The sequence below is a fragment of the Cololabis saira genome, chromosome 8 (assembly GCF_033807715.1).
Source record: "Cololabis saira isolate AMF1-May2022 chromosome 8, fColSai1.1, whole genome shotgun sequence".
NCBI lineage: Eukaryota > Metazoa > Chordata > Actinopteri > Beloniformes > Belonidae > Cololabis > Cololabis saira.
Window position 1 is genome coordinate 11,705,242 of NC_084594.1, and position 18,462 is coordinate 11,723,703.

At 39.9% G+C, this 18,462-nt stretch overlaps 1 protein-coding gene across 3 annotated transcripts in view; it reads left to right on the forward strand.

Moving 5' to 3' along the window:
• The first annotated feature begins 799 nt into the window (after positions 1-799).
• Positions 800-18,462, forward strand: part of tox2 (TOX high mobility group box family member 2) — a 570,456-nt gene continuing 552,793 nt past the window's right edge. For 2 of the 3 annotated variants that reach the window (XR_009782963.1, XM_061726771.1), the window contains exon 1: positions 800-1,419. Coding sequence is in view for 2 of the 3 variants with exons in the window: in XM_061726771.1 (XP_061582755.1) it covers positions 1,327-1,419 (93 nt within the window). In the remaining variant the exon portion in view is untranslated. The remainder of the gene's footprint in view (positions 1,420-18,462) is intronic. The other variant, XM_061726773.1, reaches the window with a different exon arrangement.

Here is an 18,462-nt window from a genome sequence, read left to right on the forward strand (position 1 = left end):
CCCTCATGACTGCTTGACTCATCTCAGAAAAATAAAATCATAATTTTTAGTTTAGTTTAGTGTATTTGCACATAAAAATATACAACCGTTTTAAAAGTAAAGACAAACAATTTGTAGAAAAAAAGGAAATAAAAAAAAGAAATACAATATAACAGAAAATGTGCGGGAGGAACCAAAAAAACCCAAAAGGCTTGTCGAGTGGTCCTCCTATAATGAAACAAACAATATCTACAGAAATATGTAAAACATAGGACAACTAAGGAAAATAAGCAAAACAAAAACAGGAATCTAATGAGGGTTTGCAGAGAAGTTCTGGAAATGAATTGTTAAGCTTTGCTAACTTGGGCTAGCAAAAATGTTGTGATTTGTTTTTTGAAATTATTTGTACTCGAGCATTCTCTAATATGGTGTGGTAAGGTGTTCCAATAAAGAGGAACCTCTGAATCTAATTCTAATTGGGAAAAAGTAGACCTGAAAAGGGTGGGATGGAGATTGTTTGCAGACCTAGTGAAGTGATGAATTTGGGAATTGAATTGGAATAAAGAATGAAAACAGGTTGGAAGTAGCCTGTGAATGGATTGATAGTCAAAAAGACAAATCTGAAAAAACATGTACAGCAAAAATAGGGAGAATACTTAGGGATTGGAACAATGGGTTGGATCTAGTAAGTCTATTGGAAAATGTAACCATTTTGATAAAACGTTTTTGCAGGATAAAGATACAGTTGAAAGTTAATGAGGAAAGATTCTCCAGTAGATCCAGTGTAACCCCCCGAGCCCCCGGGCTCCCCGGGCCGGTAGAGGTCGCAGCCGAGCAGCCGTGCAGCGCTCGGGAACACATGGACGCGCCGGAGCGCTCCCACACGACAAAGCTGCAGCGCGTCTGGAAACCAGGAACGGCGCTCCGGGAGCAAAAAAAACCCCACTCCACAAGCTCGTTTCTGCAGCTTCACCTCGATCCCAGACAAACTTCACACACTTCGTAGTTTGTGAGAAGCTCCCAGTCCCCCCCGACTGAACTTCACATGGATGTGAGTTGCAGAGAGAAGCATCCGCGCGCCGAGTAACTGCTGGACGGAGCGAACAGAACTGAACCAAAGGAGAGAGTCTCGTACCTGATCCTGCTTGTTGCACTTTTTTGGGTCTCGGGTTTGACACACAAGGAGCAAAAAGGGGGAGAGACCGAGCACGTGTGCGCGTGTGTGCAGGAGAGAGAGAGAGAGAAAGAGAGAGGTAGAAAGAGGGAGGGAGAGAGAGAGAAAGAGAGAGAGTCGCACGGGATTTTTTGGAGCTACGCGTTAATGCCGTCAGTCTTGCGGACTCTGAGATGGACGTCAGGTTTTATCCAGCTCCCCCTTCAAGCGTGGGTTCTTGTACGTTACCGACTGACTCCGGATTGGACTATTACCATTCGAACAAGGTAAAACGATTACTTTTTTACAATTCCTTGTTTTAAAGTGAGCGAGATGCGCCGGGCGGCTCCAAGTGCGAGCGGAGCGCGCAGCCAAGCCAGCCAGCTCTCCTGCGGCTCAGACATGGATGTGGGATCAGGCACAACATGCAGACGAGACCAGTGACAACTGCAGCACTTTTGCCTCCCCTGGGATGATTGTGTCATATGTCTTCATGCAAGTTAAAATTAAACTTTGTTGCATGCCTCATGCACTTGTTGTCAGCGACACCTGCTCTGAGCTCGTTCACACGGAGACTCTCCAACTGTAGTTTTGGTGATGTGGTCATCTGAATACTGTAGCAGTCCCGTGCGCAGCGGATTATGGATGGTTTTGGTCTTAACTGATCTGATTTGGAGCATGCAAACTGGTCCCCCGTACATGTGAAATATATCCGAGCCCACTGCGTAAACACGCTGTTATCTCCATCTCTCGAGCTCCCACATGGTGGTGGTCAGTCCGAAATGAAGTCAGCCTTGAACTTTCCTTTGAAATGCAGTGTTGGCAGCATTTGCATCTGAGCCATGTGTGAGGATACAAGGATGCTGCTGCAATATAAAAAATTGGGTTTTCAAGACCTTATCCATTATCCATGCCTCAGTGCGAAAAAGTCCAACAAAATCGTTATGTGCATGCTATTTTTCTATTAATTAACTATTAATAAGCGACTTTAAACACATGGTTTTAAAATTCTTAAGAACGAACAATAGATTTGAAAAAAATCTACCTTGTGCTGACGAGAAGTTGGCAAATGAACTGCGGTTTTACGCACGAAGTCTCATATGTTCATCTATTACTCATAAACAAGTTCAAATGCGTACCTTGCTTTGATTACCACTGGCGAACGGTGAAAGAATTCAACAATTGTGTTTTATCTGGATCTAAATATTGTTCTAAATCCTAAATCATTTCTGTGAAATGTCAGTGGCCCCTTTGTATCCATATGGCGCGCACCGGTCTTTGGCTCACAGAAAAAACATTTACTGTCTACAAATGAGAACAACGCACGCAGACAATTTAACAACTGTGTAAAAGCTTATTTCTTTTATTGTGTTAAAAAAACTAAACAAAAAAAAACTTGTGACAACATTTGTCAGCTACCATACAGGCAGATTTAGAAGGCATTAGTCTGTATCTACAGCCAATCAAAGGGGTTTGCTTGCCTTAGCACCTGGATGGAGGCCAGCCGGCAGTTCACTTTTGCTGATGTCAAAGTGAAACATTATAACGCAATGCCATATTTGACTTGTGAATCGCCACTGCTTGTATACACACTCTCTCCTGTCTCCATATATGCTCTACACATGCAGTTATCAGCACACTCTCCCCTCTCTCTCTCACGCTTCAGTCGTTAAACTGCAGAATAAATGAATCCCCATGATGATTGAACCTAACATTAGCTCATCAGGTTGTAGACTGGGTGTAGCCAATTCTAGCACATACATGCACTAGGTACCTGCAGATGTCTGTTTAAAATCGCAGTGGGACCTTTTTTTTCTCTGCACAATGCTCGGAGTATTAACGCAATGAGCTGGACTAGTTTTTTTTCTTTTTCTTTTTCATTCAGCGAGCACACAAGCTGTTGGCCCTCAGAGTAACAGGTTTGGGTTTCAAGGACATAATCGTAAAACTTTGTCATTTCCAAAGCAACAGCTGTGACTAAGAAGTAAAGTGACACATTAGCTGCACAGTACTCCCCACTATACCTAACTGCTGAATAATGATCCGGGTGCTTTATATGACACTTTTGGCAGGAGTTCATCTTTACGCCAGTTTCATTTCAGGAGCAAGATAGAGTTGACCTCCAGGGCTAGAGAACTGGGTTAGAGGTGCCACAAGCATTTTAAAGATACATCACCAACACGCTGAGTGATGGCTTGCAAAGACAATGCAAAACAAACGTGTTATAATCTTTGTAATGCTATTTGTGGTCAAAGAGTTGCATGTGCACAGTGGGGGTATGACAAGACTCAAAAGTGCAAATCAGGCCTCCTGGAAGGTGTTGATTCTCCATCATTTACACTTTGGGCAGTTTAAATAAGTAAGTTATGAGAAAACTACTGGCATGATTATACATTGTAGTACAGCTTTAAATTCACAAACCAGGAGATGTGCACAATACAAACTCAGAAATCTATTTATAAAAGCTTGTTGCTTCCTGTTCTTTTGCTGTGAACTAAAAACACATCTATTTATGAGAATGACTATTACTGTGTATGAGAATGGCTGTTAATGTGTGTGCATGTGCAATGACTGGGCCTGCATTCATTGTGTTTTCTACCTAAGTGGGTTAATAAGTGAGCAATGTAAAGAATGTGTAAGATGAAACTGGTCAGAGCTGATTGACCGCATTCACACTGATGATTGATTGATGCATGACAGGATTATGGATCTCTGTGACAGGAAGATTGATCACTGCAAATGTATGAATGCAGTTTGAATCTAGATCTAGAGTTCACTTGCACTGAGATATGAAATAGCAACAGAAATATATATATATGCCTCTTTTTTGTTTGGCCATTCTTTCTAAGATGAGTACAACCATGCAATAACTTTAGCCTTCATGAAAGTTTTAATGTTCAAGCCTTTTTTTAAGCTGCATTTGGTGGAAGAGCTTTCTGTTTTTGAGCTCTTTTAAAAAAATCTTGTAGGAAAATTATTTAAAGTATTTCAGCTGCAGTGCAAACTGCATATTGGATTGATATTACTGAATCAGTACCTGTCTAAAATAATTTTGAATTGTACACTGTATCCTTCACGAAGGGATGTTTTTACTGTAGGATTAAATTCTTTCTTGGCACGCCTCAAAATTCTAATCAAGAGGTTATGTCTGTATTTCCCTTTTAAACTAAAATCGGATTCGCTAAAGAGATCAGGGAAGAAAAAAAAGCCCCCAAACCTCTATTTTATGTCAAACGAAGAAAAAAAAAGTGCATCTCCACATTTCAGAGCAATGCAAAGACAAACACATGAGAAAAGCATCGATTTGTGTTCCGCTCAGAACCCCCCGGCTCTGCTGCTCTTCTCTACTCCATCCAACTTGCGTTGTCCTGCACTTGCACAATCACCGTGAGTCATCTTTACTTTTCGCCCAAGATTTCTCCTAATCTTTTTGAAGCCTCTCTGTATCTTTCCTCGCTGAGTGGGAGGCTTGTTTGCTCAGCGCACACTCAGCTGTGTATACCAGCGCTGAAGGCCACTTCTTCGCAAATGCCTGTTTTAGTGGGAGACTATTTGTCAAATGCATTATGACTTGTGCATACCCTCAGGCGGAATCACTCTGGTGAAATGAACTTGGATAGATTACTGTAGATGTACCACTTTCTCCTCATCCCTTTTCTATCTAACCATGCAGTGCCCAAGAGAGAGCCTCTCATGTAATTATACTGCAGTTACTTTGTAGGTTTTTAATCCGATTGCTTGCAGATATTATTCCTTACATAGGTACAGTCTGTTGCAATTATTACACTGTATACACTTGCGTATTTTTGTGAAGTATAGTGCATCCATGCATATTTAATTTTTGAGACAGCATGTTTAAGATAACCATAGTCTTTTCATTGATCCCGGTTTTCATGCATGCTACCCTTTCGTGCCTTATTGTACTTCAGTATACGAGTGCAAGAAACAATCATCTGACATCTGCTCACTCAACTAGCAATGAGCCCACTTTTTTGCAGCACATATAGCACCCCTTCTCAAGTGGTTCATTCCATTTCAAGTGCCAACCAATCACTGTATTAGTCACGGGATACTTCAAAGTGCGGACACGCAGCAAAAAAAAAAATATCCATGTTCCATGTTGAATTCTCAGAATGCAATTTCTTTCTTCTTTCCTCCTCGAAACATGACCGTAATAGAAACAGAAAAAGAAGAGTTATTCCAGTGGTACCTCATTCGGTACACACAGAGGAAAGTTAATTACAAAGAGTCAGGCATTCTTGGGTTGACAGCGTGGACTTGGGGTTTTTCATTGTGCCCATTCATAACATTCTGCTGACTGGCCAGTCCCAGTTGCAATATCCCAACCATTCGGGCAAATGTTAACCCGTGCATGGCTCCAATGCACTCCAAACGCAGTCTAAGTTGCTGAATTAGGGAACTTTTAATGTGGTGAGTTTATTGCTATTTTTTTATACAGTTCCAGGCAGTTAACTCAGAACAAATAACAAAGAATGAAGTAATTGAATTGAGATTTTTTTTTCTCAATTAAAATAAACTTATTAAACAGTCTGCTTTGTAAAGTTTTTTTTTTTTTTCCTCGTGTTTCTTCTTCCTAGCAGTTTTCACAGTCAAGTCTCTCCGTCTCTCTGCTTCTCTCCCTCTCTGTGTCTAACTTCTTCTCTCATTTACCTTCCCAGCAGCAATGTCAAAAGGTTGTGCAGGGAAGCTGAATCGCCCGGGGCCGATTGTGTCTTTGAGTTAATGATAAGTAGCCACAGTGTTATTCTCTTGCAGCGGGGTTAGATTGTGTTGTGTGCACACAACCCATTACAGTACGAGCAAAGTGGACCACTTATGAGGATTTCACTTTTAAGTGCAACTGAGATACAGTGTTCACTGATTTTGGTGTTTTCACCTACAGTATGTGGATTGACGTGTTAGAGCTGTGCAAACCTTTCCTGTGTTGTTACAGTGTCGTTACAACACAGGGGGAAAAGCTACAGCGTCACCACATTGACTACGTTTACATGCAGTAAAAATTCAGGTTATTGCTAATATTCCGGTTACTGAAACATTCGGAATATTCCGTTTACATGTGTGAGCAAACAGAGTTATCCCTGTATACATGGTAATTAATCATTCGGAAATATCTGGATCAAACCAGCGACGCGCGGAGAACATCATGACGCAATTACCGTCATTTCCGCTTCTTCTTCCTGTATCCAAATTCAAAACAAATGCTGCTTCGCGCAACTGTTCGCTCACCTTCTTGTAAATCTCGCTATCCCGGTACTTTCTACCGTCTACAAATGCCAAAATGTTCATATCCTTCATTACATTTATGAAGTGATTAGTCTCCTCCTGGTCTTGTGTTTCTCCGTGTTTATAAGAACTTCCTGGACTCAAAAGACCAGGATTCCTTGTGAACAGAGCATGCGCAGAAAACAAATTCCTGTTCCGTTTGATCGGGATATTCTGTTTGGCGTTTACATGACCCAATATTCTGGTTTTAAAAGGAGTAACCCAGGGATCATATTCGGGTTTTTAAAAACTGGAATATGAGCAAATTTGGGTTATTCAAAGGGGTTATTGGTGTTTACATGGCCGTGCAAATTCGGGTTATTGCCAATATTCGGGTTTTAAAAGGGTTATTGAGTGCATGTAAACGCAGTCAGTGATGATATTGTCATTGCTATTCTGTGGCAGCTCCTACATCAGGTTCCATCTGACAATTGTCCGTTCAGAGAACAAGTAAGAGGATGCAGCCACTCATAGCACGGTTTACCACCAAGAGCAGATTACAGTACTGTGAAGGTGACAAACCAGACCCTTCTGCAATCTTGTCAAATGGTTCTGTACTTCATAATCTATAACAGATATGACTCAGAGCTACTAGACATGTTAAGAGGGTCATAAGTCATGCATGGGCTGAAAATAGATTCTATAGTTTATACTGCCCGGGTTGCTACTTAATCACCAAGTTCCATAGAAAAAGGCTATTTATGCTGCTGATTGATGATATTAACTAGCAAGAACTGAATCATGACAGTGCAATTTTTTAAATCTCGTTCCAGTGTACTTTCGTGATAAACTGCTGCTATCCCGTTCAATTTTCTGTGCCGTTATCAAACTGTAATCTGTCACCCGACAGGTTTATTTAAAAGATTGTCAGTCTTTCCTTTACACCGAGACGGATAAAAGGTTTGCAGTGCTTTTGGCGACGTGTATGGCTGCGAGCCACTGTGAAACCTTCGCCACATTACAAGGTGTCAGAGTAATTCCAGATTTGACGTTGATTGCAGGGTCGATGCGGCCCGGGCCCCGGCCCCAGCTCGTGCCCCTCATTAAGTCACTTTAACCCTAATTATCGTCACAGCTCCGTGAAACCAAAATACTACAGTGGGGCTTGACTCTTGGCTGCTCAGCTGGGCGTTGGGTGTGTGTTTCAAACACTTGTGACCTGTGGAAAGTGGAGTGTAGTACACCACGGCTTTTTGATGTCTTCACCTCAGGAGGCCGGTGGCTCTTCGGCTCCTCAGCATCAACTCGCCTTGACCCTCCCTGTCTTTCTTTCTCTCCCCTGTCTCCCTCTGCCCAACAAGCCCCACCACCACCTCCTCCTCCCTCACGCAGCCCAGTTTCCTTCTGCTGTTTTATATTCACTTCTTGATTGGTTGGGGGATGGGCTGGTGGAATAGCATTTTAGAGGTTAGCTGCTTAGTGCAAAAGAGGGGGTGTTAGATTTAGTGTCTGCATAGATAGAGAAAGAAAAGGACCAGAGGATGGAGGGAAAATGGAAAGGGATTTTTAGGGGGGGGTACTTTATTTTTTACCCCTGCCACTGAGTCTGTAATGTCATTCAACGATGTGGAAACCAAAATGAGCCTTGCCACCAGATGTGTTCCAGTCCAGATAGCAACTTGAAAGACAGACATTTATTGTTTTAGTGCATTTGGTGTGGTTCAAACCCAAACTGCATGAAATGCTGATTGATGGATTTCACTAAAGAATTTGTGTGTGCGAGAGAGAAAGATCGGCTTTATCTGATTTTTTTTTTTTTTAAACCATTCTTGCTCCCTGTCCTTTGCTCTGTCTTCTGAATAAAAAATAAAAAGGAACACTGAGTGCATTTTCTTTCTCTGTGCTGCTGAAGCATTTCAGTGGAGGTTCATCTGCTTTCTACCAGCACTGTAATAGGAAAAAAAAAACAGAAATGTATGAAGATGTAATCTATTCAGTTATGTTTCCCTTTGCCAGTCATAGAATCTTGATTTTACTTTAGAATTAATTACATAAACAAATAAAGACAGATCAGCATTGCTTCACTGGAGAGTGAAGAAAGACAATACATTCCAAAGTGGCTGCATAAAAGTCTCACTCATAACAAGAAGTAAATATTAACATTTAAACTGCTGTGACCTTCTGTTATGCAGATTGATGCCTTTGGTTTCAGCAGGGGCAACAACTTTTTGTTGTTGCTGACATTTAGCTGCATCCACGTGCATGTGGTTTAGTCAGTAGGCCAGGAAGTGCGCACTTCACTCTTTGTTGCAACAGTTTTAGAATCCCAACTGTGAACTGCATGCCCCTAATCATTACATGGTAACATTTTGTTGCTCCCTTTTGTTTTATGATTAAGGTGTCAGCACGCCGACATGGAGGCAACAAAGACAAACCATTTTCATTGTGCTGGAAGCTGCAATTCCCCCAGCAAGAAAGCTGATCTTCATTAGGATAATTGCTTCATGTCATTCATAAACAAATAGACCACAAAGTGATTGTTCTAGATGCTGGAGATTATGGGCTCAGTTATTGGCCTTGGCATATTTGTGTAAAGCCGGATTTGGTACATAAATTAGCGCAGCCGTTGCACGAGACGACCGTATCAACATTTTAAATTAGCACAGACGGCGTTCATCATCTTTCACTTTCACATTCGCCCCTTCTGCAAAGAACTCGCCCACCAATTTTGTGTTCAGTCCATCTTTTTCGGTTAATGGTGTGGCCAGTATTTAACGACTGTCATTGCTTAAAGGTGTAACCTGAGACTTCTCGTGGATAGAAAATAAAAATGGAAGGAGAAGTAAAGCAGAGGAGTTTATATTGTAATTGTCAAGTTGTTGACAGGCTGTGGTTATGAAAGATTTGCTTTATGCTAGGGCTGGGCGATATATCGAGATTTTAATATATATTGATATATTTTCAAACGCGATATGGTACGAGACAATATCGTTTATATCGATTTTTTAATTTTTTTTTTTTTTTTTTATGATTTTGATATAGCTTATTTTGTGACAAATTGACTTGAATGTTTTATTTGAGATTTGCACAAATGTTTTGTTATTTGCACAACTGTCAACCTCAGTGGAAAAGTCTGCCTGTTACTGTCTACATTGTATTAATTGCACAGTGTATTTTAATTTAATTGTTATGCAGGAAAGGGATATTTGTTTTATTTTATTCAAGAAGCATTTTTATTCTATATATGCAGGCAGTTTATTTGTATTTCATTTGTTTTATACATTTTGATATTGTGCAGACCTCTGTTAATAAAGGTACCTGTGTGACATTTGGCACGAGGCTTTGTATTAAAACTGACTGTTTTTTTAAGGGTTTGCCTCAGAAAATAATGAAGCTAACAGAGATGCTATGCTATAATGCTTTGGGGGAAACCCCAATTATGTCACAGAAAAAATATCGATATATATCGAGTATCGCCATTCAGCTAGAAAATATCGAGATATGACTTTTGGTCCATATCGCCCAGCCCTACTTTATGCTAGTTGTCACTGGGATGTGGTCCATATCGCCCAGCCCTACTTTATGCTAGTTGTCACTGGGATGGAAGGGACAGCTTTCCTCCGAACTTAAGTTAAGGCACCAAGTCACTCACCTAATGACTCAGTGTTTGTTGAATGTAAGGTTTTTTTTTCGTATTACACGGTAAATTGACAACTGATCCTGGTAAAGAAAAGCTGGACCACATCATTTATTTGCCTGCCAGGCTTTCAACATTGCGGTTTCTTTTTCGTTCACGCTCCTCCTGATGGGTGCTTCTCCAAAAAAAAAAAAAGGTCACTGAGGATGCTGCGATTCAACAGATTTCATAAAATAGATGTACAAAAACAGCGATAAACATTGTGTCTGCGCCGCTGAAGAATGCAGCTGTTGGGTGTATTAAGAAAAGGCTCGCAAGCCTGGGCAAACATGAACAGTTGTCTTAGCTTCCTGAGGCATGTCCTATGCAAACAGAACTGGAGACGGCTGGTTCAGGTCCACACTCAAAGACCGCGAGACCGCTGAGTACACACACATACACACTGGGACATATGCTCCCTCATAGGTAGACATGCACACACTCTTGCATGCAGATGCAAGCATGTCTCGTGTGGCATGAATAAACACATGTGCACACGTGAGCACACAGAGACCACAGAAATGTTACTGTGTTGTCATGAAGCAACAGCTCAGCCCACACGTTACTGTATTATATATGATTATTAGTCAACCCTGTGATCCAATAGTCTTTATTTTAGAATGATTTGTGGGATAAATTAGTTTGAATTATTAGCTTAAATGAATTTAAATAAAGAACAGTATTCAAAAGATATGTTTTTCTTAACAATATAACATAACTAAGCAGAGGTGTCAAAAGTATTCACATTCATTACTCAGGTAGAAGTATAGATACTAGAGTTTAAAAATACTCCTGTAGAAGTTGAAGTATCAACTCAAGTTTTTACTCAAGTAAAAGTATAAAAGTACTGGTTTCAAAACTACTTAAAGTATAAAAGTAAAAGTAATGTAAGGGAGAAAAAGCCATTAAGGACAAAAGCCATTGAAAATGAATGCATCTTAGTATAATGCAAATATATTAAAGAACCATATATGTGTACTATTGAGTATTAACATGTGTTTCAGAGAGCAGAAGATATGATGACTAGTTTCCTATAAGTATTGTAATGGTGCAAAAAGTCAAACTCCAGAGGCATGTTATCATTTATCCTAATGTTTATTGGAATGTACATCCAAGTTTAGTTGCAGGAATCTGAGGGAACGGATGTAAGAACAAAACTGGACAAGAACATCTGAAACAACCACAACCAAATTCACTCTATCTGGATGGAGCAATTTAACTGGATAGTTTTTTGGCCGAAATGAAATAGAGTAACGAGGCTGTTTTTAAAATGTAAGGAGTAAAAAGTACAGATAATTGCGTGAAAATGTAAGGAGTAAAAGTAAAAAGTCGTCTGAAAAATAATTACTCCAGTGAAGTATAGATAACCAAAATTTCTACTTAAGTAAGGTAACAAAGTATTTGTACTTCGTTACTTGACAGCTCTCTAACTAAGTAACTCCAGAGGTGCACAGGAAGTTAGTTAGCTGGTAATGCCACCAAGAATTGGTCCTCTGCCATGAGTTGGTTTTGTCTGTGCTTTTTTGAGCCAAGTGTGTGTTTCTCTGTGTGTGTGTGTGTGTGTGTGTGTGTGTGTGTGTGTGTGTGTGTGTGTGTGTGTGTGTGTGTGTGTGTGTGTGAGTCTCCCCTCCGTATCACTACAAACCCACAGTCCCCCCGGGCCCCTCCATGCCTCAGCCTTGTAAACCACCTCTGGCACTTTTGGGCTTTATTCACAATATTTTCATTGTAGTCGTGCCTCACTTTCCAGGAATTTTATTCTCCTTTAATGGTACTCCCCCGTTTGTTACCTGATCGTTTTTAGGGACAAACCGGCGTAATAGCAATAACAACACTGTCATAAAGAAGTCTTATGTTTCTAAATGCAGATTTAATCACATCTAGGTTTCCTTTTTCCCTTGTATCTCATTGCAGAGTGCGATTTGATTTTTAGCTTTTGCACCTGCTGTTAAGTTTGGAGTATTAGTGCTTCAGGAGTGTTGATATTGCTCTCAAAATTTCAAACATTTTAGCAACAGTAGCGCTCTTTTTGGGCCTCAGTATGTTGGTATGTGATGTGTGGGTGCAGCTGAATTTCAGCGTGTTCGCTGTGCAAACAGCATCGCTGGCACTCCTGCTTTCACTTAATCTTTCACACAAAGGCACTGGCATGTGGCAGGGCTCTCAGACAGATTCAGTGACAGAGAAAAAGGGGAGCAAGGGAGAGATGTGCGTGTACGAGTACATAAACAAAGATATAATTACTTGTATTTTAAACCATTGACATTTATTTGTTTTTTAATTATCTCCCGACCTAGGCATGGAGATTGCCCCTTTTTTTGGGATTTCTGTAGGCCTTGGAACATCTTAGACAGTTATTAGGACTTCCTGAAGCAAACATGGCATCGTAAAAGTGATACCATGCCTGGAACTTTGGTTACTTCTGGACCTCATTCTGGGTTGTAGTGTACACAGACATCCACACATGCTGCCAGTCTGAATGGATGATTTATTTTCCTGCCATGCCATAATTACCCGCCGTGGTAATGGGAGGACCCTTCTGAGATTATAGTTTGTCCATGCAATGTAAAAAAAAATAAATACAAAAATAAAAAAAAATACAAATCTTGAAAGACTTTAAACAATTTGCCAACTAGCTCTTTTTTTAAAGCATCGTTTGATGTTCAGTCACGGACAGACTATTAATTGGAAATTTAATTACATTGCTGTAGTGTGTTGGAATTGGAAAAAGAAAATCTGTTGGAAACATTTGAAAAAAGAAAACATTTTATTTATTTATTTAGTCCATATCATTATGTTATCTGGAGTTGTGTTTTTAATTGCCGCAGTTCTGCCTTTTTATAGCGAAACATTACCTCTTGGCAATGCAGGCGGTTGTTTGCAAAGTTTGATATCTTTCAGATGCAGAAGCATTGCATTCCAGTTTGTAATGAATGAATGTTCTCACATCAAAAGAATGGGTTTTGTGCTTCCTGGACATGGCTTGAGGCGAGAATAATGAATCAAAAAGGGAACGTGGCGACCTCTCATCAGTCACTGAAGGACTTTGCTGGCATCGGTCATGGATAATCAGCATCTTTTAAGCAAAAGAAAAAGGTATTGGTTCTTTACAGGTATACCTCACCTAATGTTATTTTAATGTACTTCAGAGAAAACTGTACCAAGACCGAGTAACGAACCGGCTAAAACTGGCTTTTTGGTTTGGTTTGTTGTGCTTTCTGCTGCTCTGCATAATGACAAGGGTGGAAGAGTGGAAGATTCCAATTACTCAGAGAAAGTCAAGGAGGCTGTTGAAGTTTGAGAAATACAAGACGAGCCGGTTGCTGAGTGGAGATTGTGTCCATTTGGAATGTAATTAAATTGGTTTGGCTTTTTGCCAGTGAAAAAAAAAAACAACAACATTTTTTCCTCCCTTCCTCATCTCAAATGAAAATGTATAGAGTGTTTTGCTGAAAAATACCTGGAGGGGACACTAGGCTGTTGAATATTTGTAATACAGCTTGCATTGTGCAGTTGAAATGAGTTTTTGAGATGAGTTATCCGTTGTGGTTTCCCCTTTGACATTTCAAAGGTATGCAGCTTTTGAACCATGGATTTACTGTAATCTGTTTTTTTCTATTATTGATGTGTGGTTGAGTTATAAACTGTAGATTGGCTTCTCTGCCATTTCACTGGCTTTGCCATATCAGAAACCACAAGGCCACTGTGCAGAGGCAGACTTTGTAATAATGTTTATATATAGTCACATGTAAACCCCAGTTGTTGTTCCCATTTCTGCATATTGGACCGTGCAGCAACTACTCCTCACCCTATAGAGTGTGTGGATCTTTTTAAAGCTTCCCCTGTTCACCCTCGCAGAAACTGGTTTATACTGGAATATATCACCGAAGTAACCATGGATTTTCTCTTTTTTTAATGTGGAGCAAATTTACCCACTGACATTAAAGACTGTGTTTACACCGGACGCGTTAAACTTAATTAAAAAACAACAACAACAAATAAAAAACGACTTTACTGTGACAAAGAATTTCATCATAACCTGTCAGGGCTGATACGTTTATAATGAAGAAAAGGTCCCTTTTTTCCAAATCACTTCTTTCCATTAAAATTAATGAACATCAACGGTTGAGGCTGTTTTGAGAATTATTAAGCACAAAGTGATTTTCTTCTATTTCTTCAAAAGACCACAGAACCGCCTGAACTACCAAAAGAAAGAGAAGACAAATGTCAGATTTTTGGAAACTATGTTTTTACTTTCAACCACTTTGTGGTTTCCCTCTGCAAAATTATAGGCTGAATAATGATTGTAGATAATTCAAAGATGGAGACAATTATGAGAGACGAAAGGAGCCTGCAGACACAGTCAGCAGCGTGCATTTGAGCTGTTGGTTTGTTGTCCAGTCGTGTTAAATTCCAGCTGTCTCTGATCTGTAAATGAATCGAGCTGTTCAGTGGAGCCTTTCTTACCAAATCAGTGTGGCAGGCCATTATAATAGCTTTTCCTTGTATGTGTCCCGTCGTATCAGCTGAACCTCTTTGGATGCCATTTCAGTGCCAGTCGCGTGATCGATAGGAGAAACTCTGAGTTGTTTATATTGTCGCTTATCCCCCAGAGAGTCCATGGAAATACGCTTGCATGATCAGAACCATAATGCCATGTTGTGGACTTTTTATGAAAGTGTACTTGGAAATCAGGTCCATGAAACCAGACAGAAGTGATTAGAGAGGTGACGGAGAAGATTAGCTCATCAGTGGACTCCACAACTGGTGCGATAATAGCTGTAAGTGGCTTTGTGGATGCTGTAGCTAAGGCCTGCATACGCAGGCAGCACTGTGGAGGGTTACAGGCTTCACCCACCATGGACACACGACCAGTGCTGGGACTAACGCGTTATTTAGTAACGCGTTACAGTAACGCCGTTAGTTTTGCGGTAACTAATACTCTAACGCAATACTTTTTAAATTCAGTAACGCAGTTACCGTTACCAAACGGTGCGTTACTCTGTTATTTCTGCAGCTAGAGTGAAGCTTTTTTCCCCACACGCGGAGACCAGAGGAAACGTAGTGAGCGTGTGTGTGTGCTTTCAAAAACATGACGGTCGAAGGCAAGTTTCGCAACGTGGAGATATTGTCATTACAGTAATCCCTCGTTTTTAGCAGGGGTTACGTTCCAAAAAGAACCCGTGATAAGTGAAATTCTTTTTACAATTATTATAGAAGGCTTCAAATTGTGGAGATCAGCACCGCCTCGCACGTATTCCGCCGCTCTCCTGACTGCTGCTGCATCCCGACTCTGTAGCATCTTTTTCTCCTAAAGCAGCGGTGCAGGTGTGTTTTTTCGAGAGAAGAAAATAGTTAAGGGTCATTTTGTTGCTCTTTTTTCTTCTGGGCAAAAAGATTCTTATAAACCGACATGCCACCATTGGTTATCTGAGAACTAATGACAGATTCATCAGAGTCCCGTTCTTCAGCTGCTGCTGAAGCTCATTGGCCATTCTCAGCTTGTTGCTAAGCAACCAACGTTATTGATACAGGAAGTGAAGAAGCGGGGAGACTGTTTAGCCAATCAGAATGCAGAACACAAGGCACAATGCAAATCCATACAGTACCTGCTGAGATGAAGGCTAGAGCGGCATTAATGGGAGCATTTACATTTTTTTAATTTAAAGTAACTAAATAGTTACTTTTCATAGTAACGCATTACTTTTTGGTCTATGTAACTGAGTTACTAACTGAGTTACTTTTTTAATGAAGTAACTAGTAACGGTAACTTGTTACTATTTTTCAGTAACTAGCACAACACTGGACACGACAAAGCTAACTTAGTTAATGGAATGATTGTGAATCAGTGTAAGCAAAGCTATTCCTGCTAAGATAGGACCTGTGAAGACAGAAAGAAGGGACAAAGGTTTACCAATACTCTGTAAAATCCAACAATTCAGTACCATTAAGCTTTCCAGTGCTGCTGCTGGTTTCAGTTATTTGTTGATAAACTCACAACTCATTCTCCATGATTAGTAGGGCTGAACACTTTGGGTAAAAGTATCTCAAGTCTGATAAATATTCCTATTGTATGAATTGAATCGTTGACACTTGTCTCCATTACCAGCAATAGACCACCAAAAGTGGCCTTCAGGAACCTGTACAGGGCGGAAAAACCTTCCCGTAGTAGGAGAGGTACTTCGATCGGCTTAAAGGAACTACCTGGCTTGGGGTCTCTGCTGGTCGGATATTCTTGAAATACATTCAACCCTCTCATGTGAACATAAATCACGTGATGACAACTCATTTGTACCAATATTTTGCTACATGTATATTTGATGCAGATGAAGATTACAAAAAGAAAATGATAGCTGGACCAACAAGGAGGTTCAGGCCTTGTTTGCATATTACACCAATGAAGAGGTCCAGTTGTGTTTTTTCAGTGGTTGATGTTGAAAAAAGTAAACCCGAACGCAAGAATTGTCTTTGGGCCTTCTATGTTTACTTGTGTTTTCTTCGCTTTTGTCTTTTGCTGTATTTTTCTTTTCGTCCCCTTATATGCTTTTGGCTGTTTCCGAACAGCAAAAACTGCATGTTACCGCCATCGTGTGGTAAGCAGTGTTATTCGTTCAGTCAATAGTTCTTGTGTGGCGCCGGATTCACCCCTAATGTTTATACGGCACAGTTATAATGCCTGTGGATTCATTATCCAGCTTTTAAAAATGTGTACGTTTCTACATCTGCTCTGTAATTGTGCAAGCGGCTAAAAAAGAAACAAGAGCTAAAGAGGAAGAGGAGGTGAAGAGATGGAGCGATAGATCCTTATCAGGCAGACAGAGAGAAAGAGAGCAGTTGAGCAATTCTGCAAACTTAACAGTAAGACTAAGAGTGAGAGTGGAATAATCTAGGTGTATAGCGCGCACGTTGTATGTGCAAGTGTTGCGTTACCTAAGCCTGCACGTGCTAACATAAAGTCAACTCTCACTCTCATTCGTCCTCGTGCACCTGCTGTTACTGTCTCTACTGTAAAGCGAACACTGTTCTTGACAGCACAGTTCTCACCACAGTTTGATCACACAGTAAATAGCAGGTTTCCACAAATAAAAACACACAAGTTATTTGTCAAGGCAGCTTAGAATGAGAGATATGAGCATTTCTGCAGGTACCATGACATTAATGTTTGGAAAAAAAACGACCTAACAGAGTGTCTACGATTTACTGAATTGTTTATTTTCATGCTCTGGCTGAATGTTGGACAAAGGAGCGAGGTCACACATGATGTGCGACTAAAAAAATATATATATTTTTCATATACAAAGTAAAGGTAAACTAAAGTGAAGTGAGACAGAAGGAATCAAAACAAGAGGCCAGTAGCCCGGGGACAGATAAGACCACCACTGACTTGTGTACATGTGCTGAACCCGGTGAACTCAACTCAACCCTTTGGACCTTTACAGCCACACAAATAGCAAAATGTTAATTGTTTAGATGTTTAAAGTTTAAATTACATGTCAACGACATCCAAGGGGTCAAGATTTCCTGGATTGAGCTTTTCAAACATGTAATATTTGTGATTTTCACTGTTAACTGTAAATGATCTTGGTTGCCATGTAAATTATTATTGTCAAATATGTCATCATTTTAAGGTCATAGTCCAACTTCACGATAGATTTTTGGTAAATTCAAGTTTTAGATTGAAATGCAGCAGCAGTCAGATTGTATTTTGTCTCGATTATCACAACAGTGTATAAAAACAAAGTAATCTGCCTTTAAAGGGAGACACCTCTTTTGGTCTTAAAGTATTGTAAAAATATACAGGACTGTCTCAGAAAATTAGAATATTGTGATTTTCTGTAATGCAATTACAAAAACCAAAATGTCATACATTCTGGATTCATTAAATCAACTGAAATATTGCAAGCATTTTATTATTTTAATATTGCTGATCATGGTTTACAGCTTAAGAAAACTCAAATATCCTATCTCAAAAAATTAAAATATTCTGGGAATCTTAATCTTAAACTGTAAGCCATAATCAGCAATATTAAAATAATAAAAGGCTTGCAATATTTCAATTTATTTGTAATGAATCCAGAATGTATGACATTTTTGTTTTTTTAATTGCATTACAGAAAATAAAGAACTTTATCACAATATTCTAATTTTCTGAGACAGTCCTGTATGCTTCAACCTGTCTTCATGAGTTAAAGCGGGTCATGGTGGTCCAGTCTGGTTTTACATCCATAAGGGTGTATTTGAAGAGAAAAACAGGGTTTAAAAATAAAAAATGAGCCAAAGTCAGAAGGTAATCAATAAGCCATTGACTTCACTTCAATTCCGAGTGACATCTTTTTTTGCAGGATTATGTTCTCGTTCCAAGAAGAACACTTGTTCTGCTTGGTTCAGGACTTTGTAAAGCAGTTTTAATTTGTAGTGACTCTCGCAGCCA